General features: G+C 36.6%; 1 protein-coding gene across 1 annotated transcript; it reads right to left on the bottom strand.

The window, feature by feature from the left end:
- Positions 1 to 997: 997 nt before the first annotated feature.
- On the bottom strand, positions 998 to 16,589 carry LOC127831335 (carnosine synthase 1-like). The gene is made up of 12 exons (XM_052356303.1): positions 16,446 to 16,589; positions 16,054 to 16,240; positions 15,561 to 15,723; positions 14,595 to 14,829; positions 14,056 to 14,274; positions 13,087 to 13,333; positions 12,108 to 12,508; positions 9,310 to 9,529; positions 4,554 to 4,716; positions 4,143 to 4,426; positions 3,292 to 3,378; positions 998 to 1,482 (listed from the first exon to the last, which is right to left on the bottom strand). The coding sequence occupies exons 1-12, from the start codon at positions 16,587 to 16,589 to the stop codon at positions 998 to 1,000; spliced, it is 2,835 nt and encodes a 944-aa protein (XP_052212263.1).
- Positions 16,590 to 19,896: the final 3,307 nt, after the last annotated feature.

Below are 19,896 nucleotides of genomic sequence, written 5' to 3'. Positions count from 1 at the left end.
ATTATTTTAAAACTTACATCAACACAAACACTTTTTTATGTTATGCTATTTGCTTGACAACAGTAAGCATAAAATAAATGATTTTATTACAATAATTTTATAATTGATACAATATCACATAACAGTTGCAAGTGAAACTGAACACTAAAGTCTTGACATGGCAGGTATCTTTAATATTTACAAAAGTCGATTTACCTTAAGTAATATAACATTGAAATACCGGTCTGTTATTTCCTTTATCTTATTATTTTTTTTTAATTTAGCAAATATTTGTTTTTATTCCCATTTTTATGAAATTATACTAAAATTTAATTGTTATGATCAAAATATATATAAAGATATTCAGTCATTTCATTGCAAACAATCTGAAATAATTAGCAATTGATATCTAATAAAAAGTATGCATTATGCAATTAAAACATTTATTGTCATAATAACACACTGTTCCTATATTTTGTTATGTTTAGGTTCATAACTTTATTATAAAAAAAAAATCCAAAACATAAACACGGTCCTTAATGCTAACATCCAAGCATTACTTTATCAGTAATTTTCACACAAATTGTTAATGCAATATGACTTTTTGTTTCGATTCAAATATGTTATTGCAACACTAATGTATCTTCAAATACAAGAGTGTTGCAATATTTTTTTTTACATATTTTAGATACAACCTTTTTGCATGATCACTATTAAATTGTACTTGTTTATTTTATTACTGTCATAATTTTGTTATGGATGTAGGGTATGAAAATATGTACAATTTAAGTGGAAAGTGGTTTAGGGTAAAAATCAGAGTTACAATAGTTTTGCGCAAAACCCTCGATATGTACCTTGCTGTGCTTCATAATAAATTTAAATGTTGCATGCATCGATGACCATCTTACAAAACATACCAGCTTTCATCGATGAATAGTCTACATCTCAAAAACATTAGCCTTATAAGAAAGCTATTAAATCTACACATACACTTCCTACGATCTAACGTCAATGTTGGTTAGTACCGGAAATAGCGGACGAAGTTTGAGACCTTGTAAGTGTCGCAGTCGATCCCCAACTCGTTGCAAAGAGCTAACAACTTTTCGCGGCAGACGTCGGGGGAGGTGCCAGAGACGTCAAAGTGTCCGTACGGCATCTCGTATTCCCCTACCTTGATCTGGTCTTCCTGGGACATGTGGAGCAACACCTCGCCGTTATCTTTAAGGCCCTGAATACGTTCCCGGAAGTGGCTGTCGTTTACAAGATGGCTGTGGATCGACGGAAGTAACATTACTCCCATGAGGCGCTCATACGGCTGGAACTTTGGCACGAACGGTTTAATGTCGCACGAGATCATGAATTCGCACATCGCGAGGTCGACGCCATGCAGGCGCCTGATCCACTTGCGAAGGTACATACCACCCATCCGGCCGTTGATCTCAATGAGTTTTGGTCCACGGGCCGTCATCTTAAATTCAACGTTGAAGACGCCGTCGGAGAGGCCTGCGGTACAAATTATTCGCATAAGTATTCTCAAAAAGTTGTAACGCTGTTGCTCTGGTATATTTCCTACCATTGAGTAATTACATGGTAATTAAATTGAATGCGTTTTAATTCCCTTTTATTATTGTTTAATTTGAGTTACAATGACATAATGTTAAATTTTATTTACACTTAAATGTATCATGAATATTGCTGGGCCAAGTGTGAGGTTGAGCGCTCTAAAAACGGTTTAACCCCCCAATGCTTTGCATTGACCGTTCCAAGGCGGTGATCCCAGCGTTATTCTTATATGTGTTTATGTTTTTTTTATTGTGCTGTTTTGTGCTGTTTTGTACTGTTTGGGCAATCGGTCACTTGCCTTAAATAAAGGACCAACTAATTGTTTATAATGAGAATTAAATACTGCTCCAGCAGCTGGAGTTTCACTTTTTATATTGTAAAAAATGACGTAAATTATGGATACAAAACAAGTACTAGTAAAAGTGCGCGACATGCTTACCCTACATGTGAATATTTGTGGCAAGCTAGTTTACAATTGCCCAGACACGATCGGTTAAGAAGAACGCGAATTGTGACTGGTACGCTATATATCGGGCCGACAGCAAACGGGTTCGAAGAAAATGTGTAACTGAATATAATGTTATATAAGGTCATACTTTACAACGTCTAATTAAGGAACCTCATACACAGTACTCATTCGGAAATTTTGCGAAAAAGAATAATTTCCATTAATCTGTGTATCAATGTGTTCAAACCCAATTGACACGATTCAAATATTTTAAAATTAATATCTGTTTTAAACTACCATTACTAAATAAATGGGGAAGATTAGTCTTTTTAACCAACTAGAGTATAAACTAAGATATCGACCAGAGTATTCTCGACTTGTTCTTGATGCAGTTTTTTAAACATGACATATGGAGTTTTTCACAGAAAAACCTGCGAACCCAGCATGTATTTTAAGGGAAAATGGCTGGGGAGGGCTCATACTAATTGATATCTCTGAATTATGTTGATAAGATGTTTTTGTAATGTTTGAATGCTGCAGATCCGGTTTACAACTTTTATGAACGATTCAATTATTGAGTCCTGTTTTAGGAAAACTGGACATTAAACATGTGCGTTAAGTGTCATCCTATATTAGCAGTCAGGGACAACACTTTCCGCTTAGCCGTCCAACAAACTTTGGCATGTATCGAAGCATGCCATTAAATGCTTTATTTTGATAAATTTAAATATTTGACCTAACACTTTCCATTAAAACAAATAAGAATACAATTTTAAAAAAGGAAAAATAAATAACACTCAACAGGGCTCGAACCACTGACCCCTAGAGTCCTGGAATAAAAAGTCTCTCGCCTATACCACTCGACCATCCATGCTGATGCTTAGAGCGAATGTATTTTTTACCTATATAATCAATCCTCGTAGTTTCCCAAAATACAATGACAACAACAGAATTATCCAATTCATTCAATCGTTTCGCGTCGCACGACGCTTTATAATTTTCAGGTTTTCAAATCGTCAAAAGATGCATATTATGGATATTTACGAGCATGGTTAATGGTAAGTATTACTATTTCCTCAAAAATATCATAACAAAAACGAACATTTGCGAATCTGAAACAACTTTTTTTAATTTTGTCAATTTACCAAATCGTTGGACGGCCCCTTTAAGGTATTGCTGGTTTAAATTAAGTGTCTTCTTAAAGAAAACCAAAGTACGTAGAAAGTGTCGACCCTGATTAGCCTGATTGGCCAAAACGTGGCTCAGTTCATACGAGTAATCCTGCTAATGCCGTAATTTACCGATGTCGACGCAGCACTTGAAGGCGGCCACAATCAGCTGTGCCTGGCGGTCCGGCGGCAGCACGGACGGCATAGTGGCAGCGGTTTCTATAACAAAGAAAGAACTTGGTTGAATGCAAAAGCGGAAAGCGTTGTTCCAGATTAGTCCACGCGAATTGCACAGGCCAATCAGGGACGACACTTTACGCACATGTATTCACCCCTGTTTTCTCAGAAAAATGCTCATATGAATATTACAAGCCATGTGCAAAGCTTTATCTGGTACTCAAATAATGCAATATCGGCCATACTTGTGCAGTGAAGCTGAAACTCGCACTTGTCACAATAACGTATCAATTAAACGCCTCCAACTATTTATTCTGGATACCGATTGTCTGATTTACATAAACCCCATTGACGCCGTTCGACCATTTTCATTTACGAACATAAACAGAACTCATTCAAAATAAAATAAAATCAACCTCGACATTCAGCTTGTCGAGGAAAATGGCGCAACGTCTCCCAGTTTTATTATGGGATTTATATCTACGCTACTCCGAAATTAAAGTTCAAATTATGATGAGTATACACTGTTTAAATAAACATCCCCATCAAACCAAGAAGTCCTTCTGACCTTTTTAATCCTAGTTGCTAACTAATTACATTATCAATCAAATGTTGTCAAAAGGAATTTTTATAAAGCATTCTGTTCATCTAACTCAATGTAAAAGGCTGTATGTACAGAATAAAACAATACCAAACAACTCTATACGCTTTCGTCAAACGACATTTGAAATGTCATTTTGATAACGAAATCAATTCAAAGTGAAACTAAATTGCTACAATACAAAACTAAATAAAAAGGGACCAACCTCTGAAAGAGGGGAAGTTAGTCTGTCCGTTGTCGGTAATGAACGCCCCTACGAGCGTGTTTCCGTAGATGACCACGTCGACGTCATGCTCTGTGCCCCCGTAGTACTCCGTGACGAGCGTTTCCGCCCCGAACCCCAGTCCTAACCTAGGGTGGTCGGCCTCCTTTCGGAAGCAGTCGATGGTGGCGCGATGTTGCTTCTTTAGCTCCTCGGCGCTCTCCACTTGCGTTGCGCCGATGCCGTTGTTTCCGTGCTCTAGCTTCAGCATGAGTGGGAAGCTCACCCTGCCAGAACGCAACGGAAAAATAAACACACCGTTTTATGATAATGTATATTATAAATTTCATACATCGTTCCATTTCATTTCTACTATACCTAAGTTACCGCGTTTTCTACCTAACCGGAACTTACTGGTTGCAGATGACGTCGATGTCGGCGGGTTCACGGATGAGGTAGCTGGGCGAGGAAAACTGGCAGGTCTTCACCCAGTGGGAGACTGGTGTATCCTTCTTATACACTGTCGACTGCGTTCGACTTTTCTTTTTAGCGTTCAGGGCTCCCTCCACGCTGGCGCCTTAAGATAACATATACAATTGATATGTGTTTTATTATTTATCATTATTTTTGTTAATAGGTCAAAAACAACAATTTAGCACCCTTGACTTTGGCACTGAATATGTTTGAAACATTATTTTTCAAAAATTCGCTCAGAATACGTTTTTGAAATTATGTTCATTGTTCGACCATTAAACAACAGTTTGCAATAATTATGCGTTGACGGAACTGTTTTCTCTCTACAGTTGAACCCTGTACACTTAAGAGTATCGTGGTATTTTGTGGAGAAGATTTTTTTTATTAAGGGGTTTTAACTTAGTTAAAACCCTGGTTATAAGAGTGGGGCATCGCAGGTGGGCTACGTCAATCAGGTGGTTTCCGGTCAATAGCGTTAGTTTGCATCAACCAAATTTAATTGAATTGTGATATACCAAGCGTGCAACGAGACCTTGCTTGTGAATGTACGTGGGACATGTCGATTCAACGTCAATGCCATTTTTAAATTAAAAAAATAATTACAATCTCTGATAAATAGCTTGAGTATTGACAAAGAAAATGCATTTAAATCTTGTACAAAGGTAATTTTCAGGAAGACCTTACTTGGGATTACAATTAGTGCCTTTTGGTCGAGGTCAAGGTCACAATAACTGAACAAAACAAAATCAACAAACATGCTGTTTCCTATCAATACAATTAGTTCGCATCTGCTAATCTTAATAAAACTTATGACATAGCAAGTATGCGTGGGGACCAGCTGGAGATTTTAAATGGGGCTTGTTGGGTAAATATCAAGGTCATTGTTATTAAAAATAGAAATTTGGTTATTGCTGAATGACTTGAATTTGGATGGGGTATTGCATTGAAATTTAGTTTGTAGGTTGCTTTTATGCAGACCAGCATAGTATTAAATTTAGGTCAGTTTGTTAAAGGCCAAGGTCGCTGTTACTAATATAGAACAACAGATTTCTCAACAATTAAACTTGAATACGGACTAAGTTATTGTGCTTATTTTTGTGTGTGCGTGTACATTTAGCTTGTGATTCCATTTAGTACTAGCATGGTCAATATCACAGTGAATGTTAGACTGTGAAGTTAAAAAAAACGTGTACCTCTGAAAAGAGCGAGTTTTGATGGAAGGTATATTTCTGAAATTGTTTTCTTTAGCAGCTTACATGCAGACCAAGGTTAGGATTGCACAGCATTTTAATGAATGAACAATAAGCTGAAAACCTCTGTATTTGGCGTTCTCTTGTTTTTGCTTTACTAATCTGCTTAGGTTAATCATTACACGTTATGAGTCCTTTCAGCGTATGTGTGCATGAGGTCTATCGCGGTATCTTGCTTGTACGCATTTCATCCAGATCTTTAATTTACAATGAAAAACATAACACGGTAATGTTCCTCATAACTCCTTAAGTATTTGTAAAACTATGAAAGTTGATCTCAGTTCGGAGTACTGTCATTACAGTGTTTATTTAAAGCAGATGTGCGATTCATAGAAAAACATTGTGAACGCTATCAATATATGTCGGCTGGTTTCGATGGAAGATCGCTGGACTTCAAATCCGTTTATCTCGCGGTTAGATTCCTAAACTTGCCTCATGATTTAGATGGGGAATTGTTTAAACTATTTTTACAATAATTTTGCCCCTACATCTGATTCAAAAAGGGCAGTTGTCAGTTAATGCCGTAAGCATGAGCACTCAGCACTGGTTAACCCAAAAAGTACGAGTAGCCCGTACTGCTCTTTCTGTTCTCTACTCCCTCCCCCCTCCCCAGAAAACCACTTGTCTAAGAGTTATTTACTAGATCGGATAAGTTAGTTAGATTGATGTGAAAACTATGTCGAGTTGTGTACGTTAAGGTTCCTTCGAATTATGCTACATATGCATTACACCATCAATGAGATAGCCCGAGCAGTTTAATAACAAGACAACTGAAAACCATTGTCAATAAACTAATAAATCACACAAAGCAGTTAAATATTTGGGTTCTACAACAAATGTTTTTATCGAGATTGTATAATATTCGGACTACTCTTTACTCAGCCTTTTCCCTCATAAAAAACACATATGCGTTTTCGTGACATCAACACGCCAACACAATTCAAAATTACGTCGGCCGCATTTATAAACATCGAGTGCATGCTAATCATGATAAAACCATTATGCTAATAAATGCAAAATTAATTTTAAATTTACCAAATGAAAACATGTCTACGCTTAACTCTTTCCCTCTCTGAAGCAAAATGAAAACTGCTATGTGCAGCATACAACCAGAACCACCTGCGAGAAACTCGCAGTCTGTTCAGATTTTATGCTGTTTGCTAATCATCAGTATCTAAGCGTTGGAAATGAAGCATTTAAAACTAGAATCTAGTAAAAAAAGGTCTTTAATTAAATTTAACTTTTTATGAGACTACATATGCGTCAAAATACGTATCTAAGAGGTTAAGTGTTACATATAACAATTGGGCAACTAATGCGGTTTTATAGCGCTGAATAATGAAGAATTTATTTTTCAGAAGTTTTGTAGATCTTAAGTTTAAGGACTTACATTGTAATGAACAATTGGTTCTAATTGTCAATCCTGTTTTGTTTATAATAGGCTTCTTATAGGTTGGTGCAGAAAAAACACACACATATTTCCGTATTTGTCTATAGAAAACAAGTCGCGAATAGTATATGGATCAAAAACATTGCGCAAATCTTAAGTTGTTGGCGTATAGCTTCTGATCGGAAGCGATTGGCGAGGGAGGTGCGTTTCTATAGGAAGACGAATGTTTTGCCATAGCAGACGTTATTAAAATCCATATTCATAATTTTCAATATGTTTTCGAACATATTTTCGTATTTTTAAATATGTTTTTAAATAAATGTACAAACAAAAATCTGTATCAATTGCAATCGTTTCCAATATCTTGTTCTAAAGCTCGGACCCGGAAAATCTAGATCCCTTAATCTCATTTGCTATCACTACACCACTTATGTATTTGCATTTGGAGGGTAGTTTAAACTCAATGTCGGTAATAAAGGTTTATGCTAAATGTTTTGATGAAAAACATTGTAAACGCTTTATTATCTCTTCGATTTGTATTGATGATTATCAAAAAACGAACGTATATGTATAAAGAGAATACATGGTTGGTGCCGAGATGGAGTTTGTCCGGTGAGGCTTAGAAAAAGAAAATAGGTCGAGCTTTAGCGCGCCCTATTTTCTTCTTCGGGCCGAACCAGATAAATTGTCTCCATCTCGGCACCAACAATGTATTCGATTTATCCTGGTTTATTATAAATCATGTCTTTAAAACATTTTATCAAAGACAAACGATTCATTGACATAACAAAATTGTTATTTAAGTCGGTCCTGCAACATGTATACAACACTCATGACAACCGAATCACTACCGATTGTTTTACGTAAAAAATAGTTCCACATTAAATGTTCCTTTTAATACTTTCCTACTAAAAATATTGTTAGAAATAAAAAATAAATCGATAATTTCATATTTTTATTGTTAGAAATGGAAAACAATGCAACATCAAAATAAAAAATCAATTTGTGTTGATGTTCAAGGTCGTTGAATGAACGAGTGTCTGTGAAAACGGATAAACAGTTAAATGACACACTTAACGATGAATTATTTCATATAAACTGCGAAATTGTGAATATTAACAGTTGCGCCTGTAAATAAGAATAAGGATTTCCATTCCAATATAGTTTTAGTTTGTTCGATTTAATGATATTTCATTGAAAAATAATATCAATTGCAGACGACCGAAAATAAGTGTGTATTAGTGGACTGTAACCTTTCTATTTAAATAAAGAAACGCCATATATATAAGGTTATGAGTAAATAACTTAAATGGCAATATTGAATACTTCATTGCCATATTTTTGCTTGAATTTAATACACATTTATTACTTTTACTATTATTTTGATTTGACAAAACATTTCTCAGTAACCTCGCATGTACATTTTGTAAAAGGTCAACAAATAACATGTTAATCGGCGCGTAGGAATACGTTCTTACGGATATCAACTAGTTTATTCGACCCTTCTTTATTAGGCCAATGTTTGCAACAGAGGAAGGAAAAATTATTTGTAAGGGATGGTATTTTTTTCGGTATTAATAAACTGCTTTGATTATGTCTTAAATATACGACTCTTAATTTTAATTTGTCATTCTGCCGAACTCTGAACAAGAAGTCAATTTGATGCGAGTGGAACGTACCGATACTCGTTGATATATCGAAAGATCAATTTAATTGAAGTCTTCACTCATACGGGGAATGGGTCCAATGTATGATATGGGCTAGGGTTTCATGTACGATAGCTCGGTGTAGTCTCAAGCTGGCACTTGGTTCATGCAGTACAATTTGTATGTGGAATGATTAGTAGAACCAATAGACTAGTACTCACTCGAACTAAAAGGCTGAGGCATAAGAACACGCTAAATAATATAACGATACTTGTCTGCTTTTACCAAGAATTTAAGATTCGAGGGTGGATTTTATAATGCTAACATAGGTGTAAAATATATACGTTTTCATCGGGCGGTACGGATTAAGTTCAGCCCCCATAATAGCATAACAATCGCTGACACCCTACCTCGCGTTCCCAGGATCTCCCGCACCATGGCGACCAACGGCACCGCGTCCTCCCAGAACGTAAGGCAGCCGTCCACCTGAAGGTCACGCTGCTTCAGGAGGTTGACAATCTCGGCCGCGTGGTGTCTGTCGTTCGCGTGGTCACCTTTGTCATCGTAGTGGATAAAGACGTGCGCCAGTTCCTTGTTGCTGTGGTTTGGGTCCGGATCCACCATAACCAGCTGTGAACGGGAAATATCGTTAAATGATAATGGGAAAACACCAACTCCAGCATTACATGCGGAATAATCACGATAAACAATCACCCGTCCCTGCGTTTAATACGGAATAATTATCATGTTAAAACATTAACCCACAAGTTAAATTCAGAATAAATAGAATATAACAAGGTCGCGCACCTGAGAACCAATAAAAATAAACTGTTTTTAGAAGCTTTTGTGATGTTTGTGTAATACATGCTGCTTCAAACCTTTGTTTTGATTCCGAGGAATTTTAGAACTGGATTTCACGAGAGAAAATGTTCTGATCTAGTTTCATGCTAACTAGGCACAAGTGTGGAGTTTAGAGTGATTACAAAGCTTCACGGAAGACATGTCTTGAAAACTGCCCCAACCCCTGGTGGCCACGCGTTTCATTGGACCAATGCATTTTCGTAACATAACGAAGATAACATTTCAGAAAATATTCTGAACAAGTTTAATGGCGATGCGACAAAACAATGTAAATTTATTATTCACAAGGTTGTGTTGCCATTTCCCCTGGATTTTGTGAATCGGAGTACAGACCCACAGTTGGTAATGGATTCGTTTTTGATATAAATTTGATTTTATCTTCAATTTGATTTTTACATTACTGAAGAGCTTAATATGAACAAACACATACAATAATTGTAAGTTTAGGCAAAGGGGGTTTCCTGAATTAAAACTTCAGGCAGGTAAGGAATCTTTTTGTAAATAAAGGAACATGGGTTCCTATAATTGGACATTTAGGTACTGGGTTGCCACTGTGTTCAAAGACCCGGACGAAAAGCTTGTTTCGGCATAGCCTTAAAAAGAAAACTGCTTTCCACGAATGGCAGTCATATACCATAAAACCAAATACTGGCTAGTCACAATTGCATACTTCTCAAAATGTAAGAGCTCTGACAAGCATATACGAGAAACATATAATATAATAAAGATGTTGAGTCCTTATATGCACATCTATGAAAATACTGGTCATTTGTTAAGGATAATAAACTTAGTATCATATCAATCATGTTTAAGTTCAAAAATCTAAATCAATAATTATATGTTTCGATAGAGAGATTTATGTTAAAACTAAACACACCAACATAACTTGAAACCAATTTAGTAAAATCCATCAAATCTGCTATGTTCGTAGAGAATTTGAAGATGTTAATTCTGCAAATTGTGCAATTTTGCAACTCCAAGGTGAGAGATAGTTAAGCTCTATTGTGCCCATTTCTTATCGTATACACTGTCTAGAATCGGCAGAATATAACATTAAGTAATTTAACAAATCAAGTAATCAAGCGTAACTAAAAATTGCACAACAATTTAGACTTATAGATGTGCATGTATTACTACTGCTGAATTGGTTCTTTATACGCCATGCATTCATTATTTCATTAACATGGTCTTTTCTTCAATGCAATGTTTATATATATCAAAATAATTATTTCTGGTAAGGTCATGGTTTATAACAGAAAGAGAGCATTTACGAACACGACCAAGATATTATAAGAGTAAATGGTCTGACCAAGTTTCATCATGATTGGACCACAAATGCTACATCTTGAGTGTTAACAAGGTTTATATAGCCATATAAGTTAAACTGTCCTTTCATCTTGCGGCAATATTTTTCAATGCACCGCAACCATTTGGAAACTCGGCTGAGATATCATACAAACAAATGTTATGGTCAGTTTGCATGACGATTGGACTTAAAATGTTACTTCTTGAATGTTCACATGCTTTTTTATTTGACCTCGTGATCGAGTTTTGACCTCAAGTAACCCGTTTCTATTTTGTCCGAGATATAATTGGACAACATGTTTCATTAAAGGGGCCTTTTCACAGATTTCGGCATGTTTTGAAGTTTGTCATTAAATGCTTTATATTGATCACCTTGGGATCTAAAAAGATCCAGTAAAAACCCATAAATACAATGAAAGAAAGAAGAAAAAGGAACCCTCAATTGGGCTCGAACCACTGACCCCTGAAGTCAATGGAGTAAACGTCTACCGCTTGGAACACTAGGCCATCCGTCCTCACCCAAATTGTGATGTATTTTATACTTTATATAAGCAATCTTCGTAGTATCACAAAATATAACGACAACAACAAATTATTCAATCGTTTCGTTGCAACGCTTTATAATTTTCAGTTTTTCAAATCGTCAAAAGATGCATATAATGGATAGATTAGAGCGTGGTGAATTTTCAGTATTACCGTTTCCTCATTAATATCATAACTACAACCAATATTTGCGAATTTGAAACAATTATGTTTATTTTGTCAATTTATCAAAACTTTAAAAAGCCCCTTTAAGATAGGCAAAAATACACTATCATCAAGTGTGGTTAAAATGTTTCACTAACATCATATAAAGAAGCTGCCAAACGTGTCATATAGAAAAACAAAAATGGGACTATTAAAATCTTGAAAAGGTTTTACTAAAGTTATACATAGACTTATTATATTATCAATACTTTCACCTCTAGGCACGCTTTTGTTTTCAAGAAATATCTCTTTTTTCATAAATAAAACCACCATGTTATAAATAGAAGGAACGTACATTTATACCACTTTTCTTTGCGATCCTCCATATTCTCCTGTTGTCTAATCCGCCCGCATCTAACGCCAGTATTGTCTTCCCCGACATAAGGAAATACTGCGATCTGGTCAGCGCCGTCCGCACGAACGGGCGAACGGACATACCGTCCAAACCACCACACGCGAATTTGTTCTGATGAGAAACTTTCAAGACTGCCATATCTTTATCGCTGATATCGTTTCCGGCTGCCTCCAGAAATTTCTCCGCTGGTTGCAAAGTTCTGTTTTGTTCTACAACCAGTCCGTCCCCGAATGATGTGAAATTATCGCGAACTGCAGCGTCACCGATGTACTTGTGCGTGTCAATATTCACCGCTACTGCCGTCACTTTGCCGTTACACTCCGTAAGCACGTAGTCGATGCCTGGGTGGGGGCAGAAATGTTTCTTTGTAATATTGAACCAGTGTAACGCAAGTAATGCACAATCGACTATGACTTTGAAATATACCGGTAACACAAGCATAGCTCGGGAGTTTCACAAATATAACCCTGCAAGCCCATCGCCACCACAGTAACAACAATTGTTATGATAATATTGTTATAAAACGCATTTTATATGAAGATAGCTCAAGGAAAACGGTGCACAATCCACGTGAGTTAAATTCCTTCCTGCACTCCGCACAAGCTTATCAGCGACATATATTTCCACTTTTATGAAATGTTTCGTTTTAATGAAGTATCTTTTAAACGAACATCCAGTCTTAGCGGAAAGTTTCGTCTCTGATAAGCATTTGCAGACTGCACAAGTTTATCTGGGCCGACAGTTACGCACACTATTATGCCCTGTTTTCCAAGAGCGATGAGAAAGGAGAAAATTAAATATTGTTATGAGTGTTATATGGCTTAAACTTGAACAATATGTTTTAAAGTGTGTTCTCGATCCTTCTTTTTTAAAATAAGTCCGACAATGCGAATAATATTCGACTTGATTTCACTTCTACCGGAACCATATTCACCAATGAGGTCCGTTTGCGCGCCAGGCTCCAACTTCTCCTCGTCTGACCGCTTACTCTCGCGGTCCATGATTGACTGAAGCGCCGCCTCTGCGTGCGCGCGCAGATCAGTCTGGAATTCCAGGATAAACTTTTCGTCGACAATGTTCAATGTTTTCAGCATGGTTTCGAGGGACATCGGTACCGTGTTAGCACCTCTGATATCGATGTGTTTGTTGAACATGCTGCAGGTCGGCTGAAAGAGAACGACTGACAATTATTTTCGAAAAAAACTAGCAAACATTGGAAATAATTTTCTGCACAGTCCCATAATTTTGTCAGAACTCGTAGAAAACGTGTAAGCTTGTAAGAATTCTACATCACTTATATAACCTTCCAGGTCTGCTGCCATTCTAGCCGCGTTCTATGAAAACCGGGCTTAATGCATGTGCGTACAATGCCATCCAAGATTAGCAAGTGCAGTCCGCGCAAGCTAATCAGGTTCGACACTTTTCGCATACATGGACTTTTTCATTTAAAGGAGGTCTCTTCTAAATGGAAATCAAATATAAGCGGACATTATTGTCCGTTATAAGCCTGTGCGTACGGCGCGGGTTAATACGGAATGAAAATTCATGCACACGCATTCAATTCCGTTTTCCAAGTAAGAGGGTTATTTCTCCCCATTGAGTGGCAATTTACAGTAAAATTGAGTAATGTTCAAGATAACAAACAGGTACCCAAACAGTAATGGGTTTATTAATTTGGCAAAACACCGCTGTAATGGTAGAAATTACATGCGCCGTTTCTGCGAAAACTAAACGATTTAGTTTTACAATTTCTTTCTTTGACAAATTGTTTTAATTTACTGTAAATTATTCTACAAAAATAATTATGAACTTAAAAAAATAGACGACAGACCGGCGTGCAGACGGGTGTGTTGTCAAAATCTCTGCAAACGATTGCTCGACATCTTACGCCAAAATCCGCGCTGGGCGCGACCCACAGGTACTTCGCGTCCTCGGTCCTTCCGGCGATCAGATGGTCGATGTAAGCCTCCACAAGAACGGAGTTTGAGTCTTTGAGCTCGTTAAGCATTTTTAGCACCGCCTCCAAAATACAGGAACGGTCTTCAATGCTGAAAACCAAGGCGTCCGAGCTTTCCATCTGTGTTCGTTTGGACGGTCTTATGAAAATCTGTAGGAAGTAGAATTGAAGGGCATCGAATATTTTGATAATGTGTCAAAATCATAATTTCTAAGGGAGAATACATTTCCATCGATATACCTTTTCTCAACTTATTTGCCATGGCAGCATACACTGCTCTGCGTTAGAAATGCACATATCGGGGGTATACTTTAATATTGACAGTTCAACAATGCTTTTGTTATTCCATTATCGTACCTTAAGTCGATATATTGATTATTTACAATAGATGCATATATATATACTTTATGTGAATTCTAAAAGATCAAAAGATTCACTGCGAAACTCCTACGATATTAAAGGACATTTACATTTTTGCGGTTGTTGATGGACAACTCTTGCAGGAATTCTGAGACTTCTTTCGCCACAAAATCCGGACTGGTGTTCCTTTCGTACTCGTGGATGACGGCATTAGCAGGCACAGCAACCAGACTGTGTTTCGGTCTGTAACAGAACGCGAGCGTCTCGGGCGTTGCTATGCCAACGGAATACAGGACACTTCGTGACCAGAGCCGGTCATTGATGACGTCACGCAGGTCATACGAACTGCTCATTGGACAATCCAAATTTGCCTGAAAATATGTTATTTTCGATAACCGAAACTAACTTTGCAACCTGTTCCTTTTATGTTTTGTTAACTGTATTTTTGCTTCAAACTTTAAGCTGCAATGACTTTGTTCATTAATTATTTTAGTGTACATTAAATTTACCACTCTGTTAAGATATACAATTGAACACTGTTAAATTATGTGGCTTTAAACCCTATTCGTATTGCGTAGATAGTTCAATTCATCGAATACCAAATATCATGCCTGACAAGCATATTAGCGCTGTAAGACATGGTTTCTGACAAGTTTTCGTGGGAAAACTGTGCTTAATGCATGTGCGTAAAGTGTTGTCCAACATAAGCCAGTGAAGTCCACACACGTTAATCAGGGCAGACATTTTCAGCTTTTATAGATATTTATGTTTATAGAAACATTTGTCTAAATGAAAATCCACTCTACGTGGAAAGTATCGTTACTGATAAGCCTGTGCGGACTACATAAATAATCTGGAACGACACTTTACGCACATGCATTACGTTCAGTTTTTCCAGAACATGACTCATATATTTGGAATACCCTGCAATTCCCCTAGCCTGCATCGCTTACAGAATCCGTTACCTTAAGAAATCAAACAATGCTGGCGCCTACATTACCTCAATAGTTTGTCCGTCGTTTCTCTGTCCGCAAGTGTCCGCATGAGTAAAATAATTCACGAGATACGTCACTTGCCTCGGCGGCTCGAATTCGTCAAGGTAGGTCGCGCCGCCGGCGTAAAACGTGACGGCCTTGTGCACGTATAAGGTGTAGAGGCCTCGGTGGATACTAGAGGGGACCTTTGAGAGCCACGACGACGATAGGATCATGTAAATTGTGCCGGGCGCCTGACGACCGCCTTGGATGGGGTAAATAAATCATGTATGGGTAATGGTAACTCAGTCTAACTTAAACTGCTAATTTGAACTTATTTGAATTAAACTTAATAAAATATAGATACTACTTATGTGAACTTGAACTTGTACACAGCAATACAAATAAAAATAAATGCCGATTTGTGATACAAGTCTATCGCGCTTGAATAAAATAACAGCACAAATACCTTAAATCATGTAAATATACATATATATTAATATGAATTATTATTCTCATCCACGTGTGCGAAATAAAATCTTCAAATACCTCACTACTCAGTATGGATCCATAGAGGGTAGACCAAGCGCGTTACCTTCGAGGCATATCGACGTGGTTTTCCCGGTCCGGTGTAGCACGGCCACCACTGCCTTCTCTCTGGGTGCGTCCTTGGCGGCCCGAGGGGCGCGGGTGCGATCCATTGTTTCGGGATACCCAAGCTCGAACAGATGGTATTGCAACGCGTGGTACTGTGTCGCGATGTCCGCGTCCTCAGCGGGAATCTGTCAAACCGGTTAAGTTTATGTTCGGAAAACTGTTTTGATTTGTTCAACTGCATATTGCCATTAGAACAGCGTTTCTGTGAAACTTACATATCACTTTCTGTTCGCCCTTAACCCCACCCCCATCCCCTAAAAAATACACACACACACACACACACCAAACAGTAATAACATAGCACCAAACAAACGAAACAAAACTACATACCGCATTAGTCCACGTGGACGCAGGTCCCAAATTTGCGTCCTGCTGCCATCCGATATTCGTGCTCGCCTTCGTCGCAATCTTTACGTCTTTCAAGTGGTCGCCGTCGGTGTCGTTTACGATGTTCTCACTCGCTACGAAGTCCATCGCTATAATTGATTGTCGGTAACAAATCGTGTATACAGAGTTTCAGTTACGTACTTTGCTCTGAAAATAACAAGATCGAGATAGCGATATATCGCTTTTACAGTATATGAGCCGCGTTCCAAAAACTCAAGTACGATAACTCTAAAAAGAAAAGCTTAATTTTTGAGAAGAAGCAGACGTTTTTTAAAACGCGCATCGAGTAAAGTCCCGCGACCAAAATAAATGTACAATACTAGTCAAATTCGTGCAATACAATTACTGAACAAATCTTAAATCATGCGTTTATACTTATACAGACAAATCGCGAAATCGCTGTTCATCGCGATTAAAGCGATATTAACCGTAATTAAAGAAAACACCCTGGTGAACAAATGACGTCCAAACGGTCGCATGGGATCTGCCCAGTTATTTGCTACGATAAATTAATAATCAATGACACAGTGTATAAATTCAGCGACACTACACTATCAGTTGTATCTGTCGGGAAAGGGTGATCAGGTTTTCGGCGTCAGGCATTTCCACCTGGTTTTCCGAATAACGAACATAGCAACAGCATTAACCTAGAGTGTGGGTTTTATACCAATAAATAAATAAATAAGTTTCGTTGATAACGTACATTTACGTGAAACATTGGGTAAACATATCGGTGAATGAAATACACTATTGGACTCGTATATATGTAACGATCATGTAAGACAACTCTAAACAGTATTCGCAGTAGAGGCGATGTGTGTGTTTTTGTCAGGTGCAATCTAATGAAACTTAATATTGTGACCCGTATTATGGATTCATTTTATGAATTTATTGTTTTATTTTTTCCAATGTTCACCTGTATTTAAATCAAATGATATTATCATGCATTTGTCGTACGCTTCATAAGAAAGATTGCCTATATATTATGTACACAATGATAAGAATGGTATATCGAATGTATTCACTAAATTTGAAGAGTTAAAACTCCTATATACAAACGCATTAATATTTAAGATGGTGATTTTAATGCTAGAAAAGAGATTGTTTTGATTATATACAATTAAAAATTTAGATTACATTTTCGGCGCAGTCAATTACGAAGGTTGTCTATTCGACATACAACGAGCAAATACATATAAATTGCGCGTTAACTATTTTGGCAATCTCTAGCTAATTTGTTTTGAGTTATTGATACTCATATTTTAAACGGACGATTTCCAGGAGATCAATATTGTCACGTGTAATATAAACGATGGAGCAAGTGTTGTGGAATATATGATTGCATCATCTGAATTGTTCGATCTTACTATTAATATCCAAGTTCTTAACGGTGGCGAATCTGAGAATTTTACAATAACATGTCATATGAGTATGGATTATGTTGAAGATAGAAATATTGTCAGTAATATTCAAGGTAAATATCAAAATTTATAGAGCATAAACGGAAGAGCTAATTTGACCATGTATTTATTACAGATCGCTTACGAATCGTTTGATAAAAACGACCAAGTATTAATAAACATCGCAGATGAATACAGTAACATATCTATTGGAAAAAATACTCCATTGAATAATGAAGCTGGTGAAAATATGTCACAGTCTTCGAGGTGGTTTGAGCGAAGAGCAACTAAAATGGTGGGACGAACAATGTTATTTTCCTTAAAATGCAGAAATAAACGTATTTACGGAAATTAATGCAATAACAAAATCCAGGTATATCAAACAACAAATAGAAGGAAAATAATAAATAATCACAATAATCCAAATTGTATGTGGAGACAAATTAAACAGACTAAACATGCACTGACATAAGTACAAGTCAAACTGATTGGCGAGATTGCTTCTCTTATTTAATGTATAATAATACTTCAACATCCATTTTATTAAACAATAAGGCTGTAGATCTTTTTCTGATACAATATCCATTAATAATCTATTTGTTTTATGAAAAGACGAAGATTCCAATATAACGAATGGTAAAAGTTGCAGTGCATACAGCATTCCCTCAAAATATTATATATACACTGTTGACATTAGGACGAACAAATATGCCAGAAAACTATCGTGGAATATCTCTTACAAGAACTATGTATAAAATACTCACGGCTATCATAAACACATGATTGTACGAATGGACAGATACCAATAATACAATTTGTGAATCAAAGTCAGGCTTTTGTACTGGCTATTCAGCAATCGATAATAGTTTCTGTCTTCACGCTATAGTAATAAATATCTGTCTGAAAAGGAGATAGATTTTATTGTTTTTACATTGACCTCCGTAAAGCCTTTGATAAAATCAATCAATACGTACTATTTCGATCCCTACAAAGAAAAGGCGTACATAGAAAAAATACGTTTATCTAACTACATGTATGTATAACTCGCTCTATTCGTGTGTCCAAAGTCAAAAGTACTAAAACCAAACCAACCGACAGACTTTATTTTCACAAGTAAACATCTCAAAGTTTTTTAATTGTAATATTGTAACCAGGCAGGATGATAAGACAAGTTAGACTAATTTGACACTATTTATCGATAAATTATCCACCATGTTACGTGAACAATGTGGATCTTGCATATTCAAGCTAATGAAATTTACGACATCATAAGTGCAATGTTCGCCGGTGATGGAAGTAGTAGTGCCGAAATAGCAACTACATTACAACAGCAATTAAACGTTATTGACGACCATTGAGCCTTAACTGGAATGGAAATTAATCTCCTTATAACAGAAATAACTTTTTTAGACACGGAGAACCTTAAAGACATTACGAACATTTGTGTTTCTGAGGCACGCGCATACATACAAACTATATTTATTAATACATGGGATTAAGGTTCACACTTAAAGTTTGCTAAGTGCACAAGCACACCAAAGATTACAAAAATATGCATATTGTTCGAAAGAAGCATATGTTATGGTTCACACATGTGTGGATATATATTCAATCAATTGAAGTTGTACATAATACATTTTGAAAACGACTTTTGTATGTTGAAAAACCTACTAAGACGAGTCTTGTTCATGGTGAATGCGGGCGTCTCCCATTGTGTGTTATCTTTTTTGTCAATTTTATAAAATATTGGTGTAAGTTATTAACAATGCCTAATCATACATGTAGATACCATAGACCATGTTTACAAATGTTTAAAATGTTATAAGTGTTAGATGACTCCGGAAGAAACTACAAGTAGTGTGCTTCAAAAGTCAAAACCATGTTATTTCCTTATAGCCATGGATATGAATGAATAAGTAAAAAATAGTGATGTTAGATTATGTATAAGGCACTTTGTGATTACTGATTGTTATACTCAAAAATTGCAAATCGAT

The sequence above is a fragment of the Dreissena polymorpha genome, chromosome 5, assembly GCF_020536995.1.
Source record: "Dreissena polymorpha isolate Duluth1 chromosome 5, UMN_Dpol_1.0, whole genome shotgun sequence".
In the NCBI taxonomy this organism is placed as follows: Eukaryota; Metazoa; Mollusca; class Bivalvia; order Myida; family Dreissenidae; genus Dreissena; species Dreissena polymorpha.
Note: the sequence above shows the minus strand (reverse complement) of the source record. Positions and strands in the feature narration are given on the sequence as shown.

Coding starts and splice junctions, on each gene's coding strand:
- LOC127831335 (XM_052356303.1), bottom strand. CDS start 16,589: ATGGACTTCGTAGCGAGTGAGAACATCGTAAACGACACCGACGGCGAC. Junction 14,830..15,560: donor GACGAATTCGAGCCGCCGAG/GCAAGTGACGTA, acceptor TCCAATGAGCAG/TTCGTATGACCTGCGTGACG. Junction 1,483..3,291: donor CAAGTGCTGCGTCGACATCG/GTAAATTACGGC, acceptor TTTGTACCGCAG/GCCTCTCCGACGGCGTCTTC.